The sequence below is a fragment of the Aquila chrysaetos genome, chromosome Z (genome assembly GCF_900496995.4).
Source record: "Aquila chrysaetos chrysaetos chromosome Z, bAquChr1.4, whole genome shotgun sequence".
Taxonomy (NCBI): Eukaryota; Metazoa; Chordata; class Aves; order Accipitriformes; family Accipitridae; genus Aquila; species Aquila chrysaetos.
Genome location: NC_044030.1, coordinates 74,332,355 through 74,350,618, shown reverse-complemented (window position 1 = coordinate 74,350,618; position 18,264 = coordinate 74,332,355). Strand labels below are relative to the sequence as shown.

Sequence of the window (18,264 nt, the reverse complement as noted above, 5' to 3'; positions counted from 1 at the left end):
CGTTCATTGAACCACATCCAACTGCCTTGGCTACCAAGCCAATGCCTACAATGGGGTCATTACGGCGGTGTTCAGTCAAGTCCTGTTAGGCTAAACTTTCACAAGTGCTAAGCTCCTCCAAGATAACTCTGGGGCTTGGGCTGCTCTGAAGCGTGCAGAGGCTAGCAGTCTCCTTCAGCTTTGACAATCTGGCCTGAACTGTGGGAGCTAAATCTTTTGGAAAAATTGGTCCCTGACTATTTTGCAGGTGCTGAGGACCAATATTTGAGCAGTCTTAGTATCAGCATCCCCAAACATCATATGCAAATTTATAGCCTTCAAGATAAATTTGGTGGGTGTATACAGACACAAAAACTTTCAGCTTCCTTTTGGAAAAAAAGAAACCCAAGTATGCACCAAAGCAAGAAGCACCACAAGCACTTCTGGTCCCTGGCCAGCTTTTAGATGCGTAGTACGTATATGAAAATACAGTCACAGCTATGTCTTGACAACACTTCACTGGGTCAGGACCGAGTAGTTTCTACAAGTTATTCTACAAGAGTTTCCTCCATAGCTGTTCACAAATTCCCATCTGACTCAACATCTGCACAGGGACATAGCTCAGCTTTCACATACTCCATGCACCCTCTCTACTTCAGCACAACCATCCTTCTCCACACTTTCTGCCTCCTACGCTCATACTCAGCTGCACACACACAAAAAGAGATGGGTGACCCTGGTGTCTATGTTGCTGCTTTATGACACGGCGCCTGGAGCTGCCTTCTCCTCTCTCCACACAGAACTGTCAGGCTCTGGCACCTCTTCTGTGCTCCTGGTACAACACAGCCGCTCTCCTGTCTTCCTTTCTCCCCTCATTTATGCGCAGCTCATTTGCACTATGCAAACATCTCCCAGCGGCACACAAACGCTAACCCGTGAAATAAAATAAGTCTTTTGTCAGTTGTAACACTGAGTCACAGTCTGATTTTAATGATGCTGAAAAATGTTAATTACCTCCCAGGGCGATAATTGTCCCCTGTTGAATTTATTTGTTTACCAAATCTCCTCCTCTTGTGCATGTTCATTAGACAGGCTGATAAAACACACAAAAATGCTGTGTGTATTCAGTGGGGTGGTAGAAGACCAGCTAAGTGTGGGGAGGCAGGGGAACTGTTTCTGCTCGGGCAAAGGGATGATTAAATGCACATGATGTGCAATGGAGTCTGGGCCATGAAATAAATGGTGAAGGGGTGGCCCTGCCACCTCTGCCACAGGGACACGTGGCTGAATTCGGGGCAGTTTTAGGCAGGCACAAGCTCACCACCAAGCCACCCCTTCTGGCAGCAAGGGACCTGGCGATGCTGGCAGGGTATTTCTGCAGGGCAGGAGTTCAATCCCTTCTTGGCTTCTTAGCAAGTGTTTATTGACTTGAAGGCCTGTATTTATACAGCAGTACTGCAGTGCTGCAGCCCTGGGAGGAACAGCAGCAGGTTTTTAGTCAATAAGCTTTTGGCTCAAGCTGGTTCTCTCTTTGGTTGTGGGTTTCTGAAGCTATCCTTTAAAACCAGCTAAAATGTAACACAAGGGAGACTTGCCATTTCTGTGAAGAATTATTTTAGAGTCAAACAGTTCCTTATTCCTGTGATGATGAAGCCTCCCAAATTGGCACTCCTGTGTGTTAACAGGACATTGGCAAAACAAGTCTAATGTACAGACACGCAAGAAAACAACTGAAGATACCAGGAAATGCAATTGCTCTTTCATACCGACTACCCCCCCTCTTTGCTCGCTCGGCAGCTCTGTGTTTCAGTAAGGCTTGGCTATTCCTTGGCTTTTAAGCGCCACCTGTTGAAACATGAAGCCACATGTCAGAGTCCAGCCCTGGGACACTTGCCGGTGTCATCAAATCATGTAGCTCTGAAAACGCTGCTCAAACGGGAACTGGGGAAAAAAAAATCAAACCTGCAACAAACTAAACAGTGTTTCACTTCTTTATAGTCTCTGGTCCCAGAGAAGTTGGGGCAAGTGAAAGCAAAAGTCAGAGTTTCCAGGATTTCTTCATCATTAAAATGAAGTAGGCATCACTGTCCACAGAAGCACTGACTCCAGAGTAGTAGTTCAAAAATTCATCTTTTGTAACCTAAGGATGAGAAAAACAGTGTTTACAATGTGTGATGGCCAAAGCAAGATGTTTATGTAACGCATCTCCGTATTTTGCAAATAATTCTTTTGCATTTTCCAGAGAAGTCTGATTTTTAGGTCAGACTGTCCTAATCTGACATTAGGATGTGTGGCTGCAGCAAGCTCTCACACAGCATTTCGTCCAATGACACTGAGGTCAATGGATTGAGCTTCTTGCATTGGGAGACAGAGCTGTTGCTATGTCTTTGAAAAATGAATATAAGAAAAGTTATTCCGGTTATTGGTAAATATTGACTGTGTAACTTAGATGTCACAAGGAAATTAGATTAGTCCAACATTAACACCATCACCAAATGAATGTAAAAAGCTCCAAAAGTTAGTCAAGCAATAAAAAATGAGAAACAAAGCAGAAATGCATTGGTGGAAATATCTAAAGGAATAAATCTATGCCACAAAGTCAGACCTTCTCTAAAGCAATCTGCTAATTTTTTTTTCCATAAAATGTACATAATCTGAAAGAAAAAAAACAGTACCCTTTGAATGCCAAAGTATCAGCTGAAAGTAAAAAAACCAATAAATTCCAGCTTTTGGCAAAAACATCAAGTTTTCAATGAAAAAAAAAAGAACCGACTTATCTCTGGAAAATAAACATTGCTCACATTTTACCACAATCTCTACTTTTCCACAGAAAACTAGGCTTGAGTTAACTTTCACAAAACATTGTGCTTCCTTTCTTTCTCATTTTTCCTGCTTGCCAAGACATTCAACGAAGTCTGGGTCCCATTCCCGTTCTCCAGCTGCAGCTCCCGTTGGGATCAACGGCAATGTCGTAAGCTGGGACGAAGCCTGGGTCCAGGTTTCAGCAGAGACAGGGCTGTCGTACCTGGGGACAGCTGCAAACCTGTGAGCTGAAGCTTTTGCATCCTACAGTGTTCCCACCTCCCGCAGCCTCTCTTGGCGTAAGAGCTGAAGAGGTGGTAGAGCCGAAACCAGTGCTCGCTTTGAAATCACGGGGACTTCAAACTCAACTGGGGCAAACCTGTATAGCCGGGGGCTGCTTCAAATACCAAGGCTGCTCTCAGCCACCTGAGGACTTGACGTTATGCACAGCTCACCAGGAAACCTGCTTTCTGCTCACCCCTTCCTTCTGAGCTGGCTATGAGAAAGGATTTCTAGAGAAACAGGATGGGCTATAATCATAGTGAAAGTCATAGAAAGCGGGCAGGTGCCAACAGCGGCAGGTTGCTCTTGGCGTTATCTGTTTTACCAGGGAAAGCTGAGCATGCTGCTGCTGCTGCTGCTGTCCCAGTGTGGAGGATAGGAGCTGGGAGGCAAAAATAAACAAAAGCACCAGTCTTGCTTCTCCTGCCAGCTGGTGACAGCAGAGGCCCAGAGCCCAGCTCTGGGATGGCAAAGCTCTGCTCTGCCCTTGCGGCTGCAGAGGTTTGCGGCAGTACCGTGTAAAAGCTGTTACATAAAGGCAAGTCAGCTTTCATACAGCAATGTGCGCAGGAGACCAACAAAATGAATCAGGTCAGTGAATATACCTTGTGTTCTAATTTCAAGAATATATGCCAGTGAGTGAGGCTTACATTAAAACTCTGTTGCTGGAGCCAGAAATCTATGCTGTGGGAGAGAACATGAGCTGAACAACAGCTCTGGACCACATCAAGCCAAAAATTTCCCCTCAGGACAAAAACATGAAGCCACAAAAGTACACAAGGGGCAAAACCAGAATGCATTAAAGGATGCTGCAGGAATGCCGCCTTTCCCCAGGGAACACGCCAGAGGGAGAGGCTGTCCCCTGCCTCTCTGCCCCCATGCCTTGTGCTCTCTCGGGAGGGGGGTCACAGAGGTAAAGGTTGGAGCAGAGTTTGGGGGAGGTATAAGGGAGCCTTTTCACTCTATGAGGGACCACAGGGCTCCACCAGTATTTTTGGAGCATGGTCCTGGTGCTGCCTGGCAGGGAGGGCAGAGCTCAGCCCTGACAAGGCGCTGTGCCACGGGGCAGGCTGGAGCTCAAGGTGCAGGCAAACCCTTTGCCTCTGGTATTGGCCCACAGCCCTGCAGACTCAGATGTTCCTATGGTTTATGCCATCCTGTTTAGCATCTGTAGCACAATCAGAAAGAAGAAATGGTGCTTCGAACATGAAGCACCAACCAAGATCTGACAATCTTGATGGTAGCGCCAGATATGATCGCGTGCATTGCCACCTATCTCCCAGTATCTGCCTTGTGCGCTGTGCAACCACAGACTGGCAGGACAGCCTGCATCACCATCTATCTCTAGCATCTGCTGGGTCTGTAACCAGCACACGGCAGCCTGCAGCTGAACATGGGTGCTTGAGCTTCATTTTTGGCTCTCCCAGATCACAGTCCAGCAGCCTCAGCAGACAGGGGCAGTGAAGTACTAAAGGGCGGCTCTGGGCACCCGCTGTCAGCCCTGATATTCCTTCATGTCTGGTTCAAATCCCTTTAACTTGCCTTTTATCTCTGCAAAGTGCTTCCACTGAATCTCAGGTGTGTGCGCCCAGTGTGTCATTATGTTGTCTGAAAAGCAGATTCGTTTCCTGGTGTGCAACGAGCCAATAATCACACTCAGGAGAGACGTTATTTATTTCATATTTGTGCAAAGATGGATGCTAGGTGGTAATTCCACAAAGCTAGCACACCACACCAAAGAAAAACAATGTATTTATTGTTACATGATTAGTAAAAACCCACCTAAATTTACATTCATTGGTTAGTAGTCACCCTCTCACCTACTATTGGTCAGTTTTATTTAAATTAGCCTCGCTTGCTACGTAAATTAGCACACATGCTCCTTGCAGGTGTGGGGGGCAAGTCCTTCCAGCCTTGAATTGAGCCAGTGGTCGCAATCTCCCCATGCCACCTTTACTGCTCTCCTAGTTCACGCTTCTTTGGCAATTATCTGGCCTCTGGCACCTTCTGGAGCGGGATGTTTCTTTTTATCAGTCACATCCTATGTTTCTTAGGTCCAATTACCTTTAACATTTATTTTCTCCCTGGTGTACCTTGAGTATTCTTGCCAAGTTGGTAATGCACACGAAGCATCCTCAAAACATCAGGGCTTAACTGTTCCAGTGTGTCCTTTTACTCTACGAATGCCAACTGTGTGCCTTTCTGATTACAGCCTTACTTGTTAATTTGATATATACAAAATACATCTTGCACAAAATAGTCAGACTATTCTAAATCTCTGGGTTATTCTCCAACAATTATGGCTGCATATCTCCTAGTAGAGATTTTCCTACCTAGCAGTCAATGCAATGGCTGTGTTTGTTCCATGAATTTGCACACATATTAATCAAATGACCTTTCTTACAGCACAGATTCCAATTTGTGTTCTACAGTATCTAATTAAAAGTAAAAAAATCACATGTTATTCTTTCCCAGATTATTTCTTTTTCCTGAAAGCACTGTGCCTTTTCTGCAGTTACGAGTTTTTACTCAGATTGCTCCAGGAGCAACGTTGTTCCCACGGAAGTGAAAGGAAACTTTGGCACCAACTTTGAAGGAATCTGAAACCAGCCCTTGGAAACACACCCCGTACAAACTTTAAAATGAGTGCATTGTGAAAAACATCCTCCTGATGCTGAGAAACGTATCGAGCGAGCGACGAGGTCTGCACACAAGCAGACCCAAAGAGCTGGGAGCCGCTCTGAAGGCACCAGGCTGCGGCTCTCACCTGCAGGGTGGGTGCTGAGCCCTCCCAGCAGGACAAGGGGGCTTGAGCTCCCTGCGCAAAACCCCATTAGTCCAGCTCAGTGCAGAAATCTCACCCTGGAGCACTGAGCTCTCCCCAGCTGTTACAGGCTCAGGCTAAGGCTCCTGGAGGCTCGTGACAAGGCTTCTGCTGGTTTTAAAAAAGCGTAGTTGCTTCCAGTACCACTCCTCCCTTCCAAAAAGGTATATTGCATTTGGGATTAAGTAAAATCGGAAAGTATTAGCACTGCAAAGACAAACTGTTTGCAGTTATTCAGATTAAAACTTCCACTGCACTTGATTAAATGTTAGCGCAACAGATCGCTGTGGGGTGTGAAGACATGAGATAGCATGTCAGAAGGAAATAGTTTTTTCATTTCATGATTCCCACAGTCCATTCACATTAATTTCTCTTTATTTGAAACACAGAAGACAGATGACATGACTTCTTATTGTGGAGTCAATTAATAAATGAGAAATAAATGGATTCTACTCAAGCTGCCAGGACTTGTACAGCCTCTATTTGATAGTAAGTCTGTTTTTCATATAAGGTATGTTGGCACTTCAGTAGCATCGCAGTACATAAAGGCTCCTCTTATGATCAATGGCAATCATAAAGAGACTCTTTCCACCAGTTTCCAGTGTCAGCCAGTATGCAAGTTTCTGGAGGCTTACAGATCAAAGAAGATAACTGAGTTTGCACAGCCTTTGCTAAGGAATTTCAAGCAGCTATTGCTTGTACCAAGATCACAGCCAGACAAAACAAAAGCAGAGTTTGCACAGGACCAGAGCAGCAAGCACTCAGGACTTCAGTGTTTGTACTGTTAGCAGCCCAGGCTAAGTAAGACCTGAGACTTCAACAGTCAAGCTCTTTTGAAAGCCCAGACTATAAGCCTATACTGTTTTCGGTTGGCTGCCAGCCTGAAACAGAGCAAATGCAGCCATACACAAGCCACTTACTCTTTGCTACAGCAGCAGCATCTCAGTCTGGGAGGGCAGTACAATGATGTGAGAGAAGCAGAAAGAAGATGAAAGAAAAAGAAAAAGGAATCAAGGCAGGAGTAATTAGACAGCACCCCCACCACCCCTCCCTTCTTTTTTCTTTTCCTTTTTTTTTTTTTTTTTACAGTTTCTTTTGTGCACCATTTCCCCACTCTCTGTATGGGGAAAGAACAGAAGATCTCAGAACTGAGACAGCCTCATTGGTGTGACCAGAAGGGCAGGTTCCCATCCGTTTTTCAGCATTGGAAACAGAAGATGACAAGACAAGAATGTTACAAGTTTTTGAGTTGCCAGAAAGTTCCCTGAAGGCATAGCTTGATCATAAGCCAGTATAAATACAAAAAGTAGTAAGCAACTTTCGATGTAGGTGTGTGGAGACAACAGCTACCAGACCAGTAAATGTTCCAGGAACAGTGAGAAGAAAATACTGTAACGCACATATGCCCTTTAAAGAAAAATATTAGTGAGATCATCTCACAGTACAGAAAGAAAGAAATCAAAGGAGGGGAAAAAAGCTATAAGCAGGCCCACAGAGCTTTGAAAGAAGGCATGCCTAGGAAAGATGCCTGTATGCTGAGTTGTAAGCCAGCGAGAAAACAGAGCTTTAAAGAGCATTTTACATTTATTCTGGTCTGTCCCTCCCCTTCTTGACTTGTTTGTCCCTCCAGCCTCCCAGCACTGGGAACTCACGTGATCCCAGCAGAGAGCTGAGCAGTTGCTCTGTCCCACAAGTGAGACCCAAGAAGCCAAGAGATGCTGCAGTGCTACAGGCGAGAGGGCTGTGTGACCCTCCTGGGACAGGCATCCTCACATTTACAATAGTCTGCCCCAGACCACCACCCTTCCAGAATATTTCGGTTTCCCCCTCTTGCATCCTCTGTCAAACAGAGGTGTCTCTAACACTGGAGGAGGGGGTACGTTCAGGAGCCACGGGGAGATACTGCGGATGTCTGAGAAGAAAGGAGCAGCTTGCCTCAGAAAAGACAAGACATGTCAGGGATGCAGGGAGGAAAGGGACAGATCTGCAGAGTGGCTGGATACCAGATCTGCTCTCTGATTATGCTCTGATCCCCTGAGGCTTAGCCTACTGAAGCATCGGGGAATTATTTCTGCAGATTGACTGTAATTGGCACAGTTACTGCAAGCTGTTATGGAAAATGAGCGTGTTGTTGTGCATATACTTAATCATGGGAACCTACAAAAGGTGGAAGTAAAGTCTTGCTCCTTTAATCATATGATCAGAGTTTCCAAGCATTCTTCATCATGATGATAAAATAGACATCTGTGTCTATTGAAGCGCTGACTCCTGCATAGTAGTTCATGAACTCTTCTGTTGTGACCTGAGACAGAAGGATTTAAAATAGGAAAATGAACGTTCATTTTTTTTAATGCTGTACGTCAAACCACACATTGAGAAGAACTCCAAATAAAACTTAGCACCTGCTGTTTCATGTTGTTGATAGTGAAAAGGAATCCAACATGAAGAATGAGGAAGCTGAAAATTTGACTAAGTTCACTTCTTTGTTAGAAATAAGAGCTCTTGTCCTCCAGGAACCCTTGGACGGAAATGAAACATGCGGAGTTAAACTAACCTTACCAGGAACTGAAGTTAAAATCAGTGCCGCCTAAGAAGACAAATGTTTTAATGCATTTTTTTCCGGGGATGTTATAATCTCGTTCTTTGCATTATTATTAATAAAAGTGGATGAGCTTTCTGGTGCAAGCCAAAGACAGCTAGGAGCTTTATATCCACCTACTAAAGAGAAAATATCATTGCTCTAAACAGGTCTCGCATAAAGAAGCAAACATTCTTTCAAATACCTAAGATTTTTTAATACCTTTCATGGGTATTTTGAGGTTGAATTGGTTTTAAAATGACCATTAAAAAAAAAAAAAATCAGATTAGCAGATACAAACAGTTCGTCTCTTGTGATGCCTAAACTCTTGAACTGTATATGTCATTCTTTGAATAAACATCACATAGGAAAACATTTGCTCCTACCATGTTGTGCATTCGAGAGCTAAATAAAACATGACAATGGGGAGAAGTGAACACTGTACACTTTCCTACCATCAGGAACCCATTACAAGCTTTGCTGACCCTGCCTATTTCAGAGGCATCCAGCAAGATGACGGTGAAGAGGACCATTCTAGCAGATGCTTAGCCTTAAGGCACTTCTGCTGAAAACATGTTAGGTGTTTAGCTCATACCAGCGTCATTAGTGACCTCTGATTCAGGCACAGGAAAGTCACATTCAGTTCTCAGAAGCAACTGCAATTGGGCAGGCTAATGTGAGGATTGCTGAACAAGAGGTGGGTGCTCAGAGTAACTTTTCTATAAGCTCAAACACTGCGGTATTTATGAGGTAGAAGGCACTGAACTTGTCAAGGATCATTCTGGGGCCTCATTTAATGTGTTCGTGTATGACTTCAGCACAAAAAGCGGGGACATTTTGCTTGAGGTTTGCAAGATGTCACCACTGCTGGAGAGAAGGAAGGGGACAACTCATGCAACTGGTACCTCTGAGGATGACAGAACAGAAAAAGGGATGAAATCCAGCTCTACCAAGTGCGAAGTCATGCCCAAGGGAAATAAAACCCATCACCTGCCTACAAACTGAGAGCTTGCCTGTTGGAAACAAAACAAGTGGAGGATTTGGGTTTAGTAGCCAGCCATTAGACAGGTAGGAGCCACCAGTGTAGTGCAGCCATGAAAACCCAGGTGCAACCTCAGAAGTGCAAAGTGTTAAAGACATTCCACAAAGCGCTGATGAAACCTTATCTAGTTTGTTATTATAAACAGCTCAGACTAAGAATATCACCATGTGAACAGCAGAGATCCACCATTCCTCTGAGTTGGTCAGACACGTATAAGTTCAGACGAGAGAAGTTTGCAGATGTACAACAAGGGGAAGCAAAGCATGCTTGGCTCAGAAACGGTTACAAAGCAGATGCATAAGTCCATCACAGAAGGTGCCAGGCTTTGCACCTGCACCGGAGAGTCGTGGCGGAGGGCAGGAAAGGCTCCCAGCCCTGCCTCAGCTCGTGGCTCCTCAGGGCATACGGCTGGTGGCAGCTGCCCCAACCCCACCCTCCCTCCAACTCTCTGCGGATAAATCTATCCCTATTATGGACTGATTTCCAAGTCAAGTGTCTCAGTAATGGCACACACCGGAGAGGCGCTAACTGTAAAGTATTGCACATACCAGGGAACTTCCTTTTGAACTGGATCCTGGTATTTATCCTCCTAAGAAGTGAAAAATCCTCCAATTTACGTGGATCTTAAAAATCAGCAATTGTGTGGGTTAGTCTGAAGATATACTTAAGAGTAACCTATGAAAGTAGAGCATTAAGGCTACAAGCCTGTAAATGCAATCTTATGTCTACCCTTGCACCTCCTGCAGAGCCCCTTTGCCTCTGAATGCATAAGCAAGCTTCGCCAACAGACCTACGCAGAGGTTATGCATCCATTTTACTGTCCCCCATAAATGTGACGCAAATGCACGTTTGGTACTGCAATCACTCTCACATTTAATAATTTAAATCAAATGCTGAGTCAGATGGTGATTTCATGGCTTCACATGAGGTGTTTCACTTACCTTCCCATCTTTGTCATAGGGTGAATCAAAATTATCCAGAAAGGCCCTAAAAACTTGATCTTCTGTCCAGTCTCCGTTTTGGTATTTGGGATGATGCTTTGCATTATACACCCCCCGTAAGTCTTCAATTGTTATGACACCATCTCCAGTCTTATCTAACTTCCTAAATGCCTGCATGATGATCTCTTTTCTTGCATTCGACATGGGAGGCTGTAAAGAAATATTAACAGAATCATTTTATTTCTGCCAACTACTTGCCTCGTTCCAAATTCAAGTAACTGCTGTTGTTAATACTAAACCTATTTGAAGGTACTTGGGACAACAAACTGCTGACAGTCTACACTGTCCATGAGCTAGGAAGGGCAATATATCACCAAAAAAGCAGTGTGATTTAGACTTTTCAGTGTCTAAAAATATGGTAGTAAATGGACAATAAAAGAGAAAATGCTACCAAGAACACTTTTGTATTCTACCCATTTTAAATATTTCTAATAAGAAATTACTAATTACTCTAAGCACTAATTATTTTCTTTCTTAATTGTTTAGACTTCAGCAGAGCAAAGAAGCTCCAACCAAAATCAGTCACACTGTGGTTGATTAGAGAAAGCCACCACTGGATTAGTTCATGTTATAAGGAGATGCACCATAAAATGACAGACAAAGAAGTGAGATTAATGGGCTGAACCACATAGGTACCCAGATTGCAATATAGGAATTTAGGTACCTAAATCAAGGCAGCAATTAATAAAAAAAACCACAGCCATTTTTTTGCAACTATTCTATTCTATTCTATTCTATTCTATTCTATTCTATTTGCGAGGAGCCTTACGCCTTGCCAATAAATTGCAGAGACGTGTTGGCTTCTGAGTTCTCTCATCCACAGAGGTGTTGTTTAGGGTGATTTTATCCTTTAACATATTTAGATGGAAATAGAATATTTTAACTTCTCAAGAGTTACTGACTTTTTAAATAGAGCTGAGACTTTGCTAGTTACTAAGGTGAACAAAACTGCTGTGTTTCATGTTCAGCTAATGACAAATAAGAGCTTTTTCTCCATTAAATGGAGAAATAACACTAATAACTAATAATTAACTAATAACATAAATTCCCAGACTTACTCTCAGTGTAATAAGAAATTCATCAAAATCAATTGTTCCACTGCCATCTTTATCAAATATCCGGAAAATCGCTTGTGCTTCTTCCTTGTCTATCATCACAGCATAATCATTTAGTCCTTTCACAAACTCTTTGAAATCAAGGGTCCTGCTGTTGTCATCATCCATAATGCGAAATACTCTGTGGAAAATGCACAATTTGAGGAGAATGCATAGGATAACTTGGAGAATGCTGCAGCAGTTTAGCACAGTGCCAGAGCACACGGACACCTTACTGAGGTAACATTTCCCCTTTGTACAGTCTTCTGAGAAAAAAAAATAAAAGAGGGACAAAAAAAACCAAACCAAACAATCACCCCCACACACACTTATTGACAGCAGAGATTACTTGCTTTGATTGGGTGCCTGAATATTACACAGCTGAAGTTCAATGAGGTGAAGGCTGCCTTAACTGAAGGAGTCTTCCTATTTATACATTGAGCAGTCTAGAAGTTGGGTGTCTCGATGAAGCTCCAGCTGCTCACCTAGGATCCCCCTGTGCTTTATGGGGCCTGGGAGGGGTTTTGGGGTGTGATGCAGCTCCCCTTTCCTAGCGGTGCAGTGACCCACACTCTCAGGGTGACTGCAGGAGGAGTCTAGACGCCTCCCATAAACTAGACAGCTAATAGACCATTACACATAAGGGAACCACACCCCAAAGGAAAGGAAGCACAAAGTCCCCGGTACTGAGATAATTATAGAAAATACCAAAGAGAGAGATATGGTTTATGTTCCCCCTCGCTCCCTGGCAGGAGTTGTTCTGGGTCGCAAGGAAGCACCTTCTTCTGAGGGATCCACAGTCCTCGGTCCTTAAACAGGCAAGCAGGTCAGTGCTGTCTCTCAAAACACGGGAGCCCCAAGCCCAGGCTCTGTGGGTTGTGGCATTTGCATTGGAACCAGGAAACCCAAGTTTTGGTCCCTGCTTAGCCCATGAGCCTCCTGCGGCTAAAACTATCAGGCTGAATACTGGATTTGACTTCTTAGACTCACCTGCCAAGTCCTTTGATGCCTGCAGATCCCCTTGCTAAACACTGCAGGCGAAGTCTTTCTACGGGGTCGGTGGTTTTAGAGAGGTTTCTTTTGGCCTGGATTGCCATCTCTCGGTCATGCCTTGCTGTGCCCGGCATCTGGAAGACCAAAGTGCTCATACAGCGTTGATTTGCATACACAAGACAGAGTGCTGGAACATGCTCTAGTATATGGAGCACCCCAAACTTGCAAGGTGCTGGCAGCTCTCTCATGAGGACTTGTTCTGACCCTCGATTTCGTTTTCCTTATATCCTTCTATCAGAAGGGGAAATTGCCAATACGGGCCACCAACCCTGAAAGGAGAGCTCAGCCAACCACCCTGTGATTAACCCAGATGCAAGTACGAAAGTGTGGGTAGGAATTTGCTGCCTACAGTGTACAAACACAGTGAAAACTGGTGGACACGTCCATGAGAGCACTGCTGCCTCCACGTCCCCAGCAGCCCTGCCGAGCCTCCTCAGCCTGGCCAGGTTTGCAGTTAGCATTTGCCCACAGGTAGAGCTGTGACAGCAAAAATTGTCCTGGGTGAGGACCTTTTCCTTACATTTGCTTTTGCTCCACCGCACCGTAGTCTTAATTCTCCAGAGCAGGGCTTTCTCCCATTGCATGTCTAAGCAACAGTGATCACCCCGAGACCAGACCTCACCTACAAATGACAACTTGTACTATTTTAACGCAACTGTGGAACACATTAATACCTCAAACTTGCACGGCATTTAGCACCCCAGGATTTCAGGACTCTGCCAAGAGTCACATAAGCCTTCCACCTTCCCTCAGAGGAAGACAGTGGAACAAAAAGTGGGAAAACCAGCCCATGGACTTGCAGCACTGCAAGGGCAACCACCAAGAACAGCACGGCCGGGCTGGCAGAGGGTCGGTCCTTCTCACACAGGGATTATTTGTGTGTGCCTAGTGCTAAGACCACCAGGGCTGCCCATGCCCATACTGACATTTTAGGGGTACATTGAATCCTGGCTCCTGGGCACATGCTCAGGGCCATGACTGCCTGGCTGCTGGGTCTGCAGATCACGAAGGCCCCCAAAATATTTTCCAGCCTTTAAAGCATCACAAGACCGGGGCACAAAGGAGTCACAGAAGGGCTGGGCTGAGTTACAGCAGAGCTCTTCACTCAGAGGGCATTTGGTGCTTTGCTGTGGGTGCTCTGGGATGGGGAGATGAAGAAGGTGGGCAGCCCTGTGAAGCATCGTCAGTGCACGTTGCACTTCCAATCTCGTTGTCATTGCACGTGCAGAAGTGCGAATTGAAACGGTCAGACAAAACTTCTGAGAAACATGGAATTAAACTGTTTCATCTTAACTACTCCACTTCTGTCTACAGAGCATTGGCTATGGCAGCTGGTAATGTCACATGTGCTGACTTTTGCAACCCCTTCAGGCAACAGCAGCTGGGCTTGGAAAAACAGAAAAATAAAATGTTTTTCTTAGCCCCAAATGGTTTCAGTACTAGCTTATTGTAGCAGTCTAGAGTGGGAGAAAAGAGATCATTTCAGCTTTTACTTCAGCAAGCTTCAGCTAGAATGAGCAAAGTTCTTCTGGGAACTCATTAACAAGTGACCAGAAAGACGTTACAGCTATGTGAGATCAGCAGTCAAAAATGTTTTCTGCAAACAATGACCTGTCCTTAAGGGGTGATGTTTAGCTGGTAAGAACATAAAATACAGTGAAGTTACATAAACACACTGCAAACAATATTTGCATTATATAATTATGTACTACAGCTTATATAAAGCCTATGCAACTATATACAGAATGCATAATGCATGCATAGCACTGTGCAGTATGCCTCTATACTATGTCATGTATTTATATAGATCTATAAACAGTGAGACCAATGATGACATAATTCATCTCCACTGCACGCTGCAAAAGTCTACACAAACACACACCATGCAAAGAGTGCAGTAGCTCTTTGCCTTGGGTTCAGTGGAGGCATTTCCAGTAAACTGCAATCCGCATCAAATAATCATTGCAGAGAAATTCATGAATTGAGGCTAGGGAGGGATCATCTGATATGGTATCTATTATGATCTCTGGTACCTCAGTAAAAGCCACTGAAACTGGCCAATCCCCAGTTATCTCTGCAGCAATTACAAAGTTTGCTCTACACCTACAAGAATTTCTGGGTGAGAACTCACCATCTGTAGGCTAAGTTGTTCCAGCATTGAATAATTTTCTTTTTAAAATATGTTCTTTGATTCTAGTCTGAATTACCCCCATCATTAGATGCTGTTTTACTTTCTTTTACTATATTAAAGTGCTACCTATTAAAAATTTGTCCAGATGTGAACATTTGAAGGTCCCTTTCAAACCCTCTTTGGCTAAGTAATTAGACAGAGCTTAGGACTCTTGCTACAAAATGAGTCTCCAGATGTTAGATAATTCTGCTGTTGTTCCTGGACTTTTCCAGTTTTTTCTAGCGTTCTTTTTGAAGTGGGACAGAGAACTCTTAATAATCTCATTAATGCCATTGGCAGAGATACTCCCTTTTTTCCCCCATGTATCATGGTTAAAAACACTAACAGTAAATATTTCTGCTGCTCATAGCAAATCTCCATTCTCTGTAATGTTCAATAACAAAATCACCAACAACATGTTGTTATACAAAAGTCAGCAATTAAAGTCTATTTGTAAAGTAATTGCACTTACACATTACTCTAAAGCCTCTTAGACATTACCTGGCTTCCTGTGTCACATAGCAGTATGCGTTTGAGAATCCTTTCTATACATTCAATAAATACAGAAAACCAGTTATGTAGAAACCCTACTACATACAAGCCTGGTCCATAGTAACACATCTACTGCTTCCCTATTTCTGTTGACTGCTGGTTTAAGCTAGAGGTAAACTCTTCCTAGGCTGCTAAGAATACTGCATTGTAAGAAAACAGGTTCTGAATCAGAGCAAGGATGGAGGAGTCACAGTGATTCACATGCTGTCTCCTCTCTTTTCATTTTGCTTTTGTCCCTTTTTGGATAATGTGAAGTAATTAAAAATACAGTCAGGATTTCCTGAATATAGCAGTTCTCTGCATACCTTACAAATGTGTTATGTATTAATAACCATTAATAAAACAAGAAAAGGTCATAGCCATAATTTTGCATGTTTTTAATTCTTATATATCTTCCAAGATCATCAGCTGTCTCCCATGGTGAAATGAAAAAGGGGCTGGTTAATTTAATTCTGAATACTATAAAGTTTTGTTTTGCATAACAGCCTGGGCTACGAGCAATTACAATACCCCACATTCACAGCGTTGTTTGTTTCTATGGGCAATGTTGTGTTGTGCAGGCTGAATAGAAATGACTGCATTTCGTCTTAACAAATACAAACACTGAAATTTTGGGTTGGGATTTTCCAGAAGAACCTTAGGCTGTTCAGCAACCAGATCCCTTTGCATCCCTCTAAACCTGAGGCTTAAACATGGGAAGAGTCAGATTTAATCTAAGCTCAGCACCATTCATTTATACGTTATCCTTGAACTGAGCCCAAGAGCCTCCTGTGAAAATCCTGAAAAACACCCCAGTGTGGCAGGCAGAAACCCATACTAGCCTCTGGATTATCACAGGCTCCTGAAAGCCCCTGGCCTGGCCAAATGTGTGTCGCACACCACCCCTGAGCAGAAGATTTCAGAGTCTGGGAATAGACTAAGTGGCCTAGACCAATTGCATACATTTGGTTTATTCCTAATAATTTCACTGAATTATTAAAAGCATGAAAACTGCATGAGTATCTGGCAACCATCTAAACATCTCCTTAAAAATCTGGCTTCCCAGCCCCACTGAACCCTCTGTAGCAGCCTTCCCTCTGCCTCTCCACCATCCCCAGCATCATCCAGCTCCCATCTTCTGGCAGGTGGGGCATTACTGTTCTTGCTATTTTGCAGACATATATATATATATATTTTGCAAAATATGTATATAATGATGTATGCATATTAAAAAAAACCCCTACTCTTGGCTGAACGGCAAGTTCAACTGATCAGAGAAGCTCGCTGCAAGCTAGCAAACAAGAGAGAAAATCCTTTACCTGCAATGCTATCCTGCACCCGGGCTTTCCACCCAGGACCTGGGAGGTGTTGGGGGGCTGGGACGGCGTTGTGCCCCACCTGCCTCCCCGCTCCCCCCCGGGATCTGGCTGGGCTCAGGCGGCAAGTGGAGGGGACGCAGGGCCACGGGCTCACTGCAGAGCTTCCTTGTTCATCTCCGTTTACTTGTTTACACACCCGGCTGCCTTGCCCCCCCCGCTTTTTTGGGAGGCCTGGAGTTTACCAGCCAGTCTCCAAGGTGACACTGGTGGCTGGGGCTGGCCCAACCTGCAATTACACTGCTTCCCTGGGTGATTGCCGCTGGGTTGCAAGAGTCCTTTTATTTAATCTCTTTTTAAATCAATGCCTTCCTTCTCCTCTTTACCCACATGAGCTGGGGGGGGAGAGAGTGTGAGACACCTCGTGCTGCCCCTCACCGTGATGCCTGGGGATGCCTGCAGGAGGGTGCAGCGTCGCCATGCCAGCGTTGGGCATGGCTATGTTTTGATAGCACGGTTCTCCGCTCCGTAGTTGATAGGGTTGAAAAAAACTTGCTGGTTCAATCCTTTACTCAAAACACAATAGGAGAAAATAAGCAAAAGCCTGTTGACTGTGTTTCACAAAAAACAAGTTCCTGGCTTAGTTTTTTTCCTGTTGATTAATTGCCATTTTGAAGACCTGCTGGGGGTGAGAACCTCTGGGGAGACGCTGAGATTGTGTTCATTTGCAGCAAGAAGAAAACTGAAAAGGTTAAACAGCCATATGATGAAGAAAAATTGCTTGCTGCCTAGACACAGCTATTAACAACTCTGTCTGCAGAAGGTCACAAACATTATCAGTGACATAGTGTAACACTTGGAGAAGGAATCGGTGTCATGATAGACGCCTTAGGGGTAAAAAATCACCCGGGTTACGCTCCCTGGCCCTCTCCAGCAGCAGCAAGCCGAACACACAGGATCAGGGCTGATGGCAAGGGCAGCTCATGCAAGCCGGCATGAGAGGGCATGGGAAATGGGGAGACCGGTTCTGTCCATGGATAAAACACCGAGCAAGAATGAATAAGTGCATGGTTTCCTGACAAGAGCTGAAAATTATTTTAGGCAATTACTAGAGTAATAACATTTGCATCGTGTCGGGCTGCTTATCTTTCATCGACAGGTACTTCCTGGCACTAAACCGTAGCTTGTGCAAGACTTTGTATATGCTTTATATCTCTCATCTGGCAACTGGTTGTACATTAATGCACAAGCAGGAAACAATGCTTATTTAATCACTCACTGATTCAAAAATATTGACTTTGCGACAATGTAACATCCCCCCCCGCCCGGCCCCCTGCTATCTTTGTTTTGTGAATTGATCTCCAGAGGCCTCCTGGGAATACAGAAGCGATAAGGGGCTCCGAATACGACCTGGGCTGCCGGCGCGGGAGGAGCAGCCCCTGCCGTCTGCCAGCGCACACTGCGGAGGCAAAACGGAGGCACGGAGCCTGGAGAAATAATTTTCACTGAACAACAACTTGGTCCTTGAAATTCAGCATCCCACCTGAGTAAAGCAGTTCTTCAGATGCAGAGTTTGCATTGACTTTCAGAGG

The 18,264-nt window shown here is 44.4% G+C and overlaps 1 protein-coding gene across 3 annotated transcripts; it reads right to left on the bottom strand.

Moving 5' to 3' along the window:
- Window positions 1–1,003: 1,003 nt before the first annotated feature.
- On the bottom strand, window positions 1,004–16,931 carry CAPSL (calcyphosine like). Of its 3 annotated transcripts, XM_030005839.2 has the most exons (6): window positions 16,676–16,931; window positions 12,593–12,729; window positions 11,567–11,744; window positions 10,449–10,658; window positions 8,049–8,189; window positions 2,039–2,119 (listed from the first exon to the last, which is right to left on the bottom strand). In XM_030005839.2, the coding sequence occupies exons 2-5, from the start codon at window positions 12,727–12,729 to the stop codon at window positions 8,088–8,090; spliced, it is 627 nt and encodes a 208-aa protein (XP_029861699.1). In that variant the 5' UTR covers window positions 16,676–16,931; the 3' UTR covers window positions 2,039–2,119; window positions 8,049–8,087. The 3 variants fall into 3 exon arrangements, with proteins under 3 accessions (XP_029861700.1, XP_029861699.1, XP_029861698.1); XM_030005840.2 differs by lacking the exon at window positions 8,049–8,189 and having other exon boundaries at window positions 1,004–2,119; XM_030005838.2 differs by lacking the exon at window positions 2,039–2,119 and having other exon boundaries at window positions 6,347–8,189.
- Window positions 16,932–18,264: the final 1,333 nt, after the last annotated feature.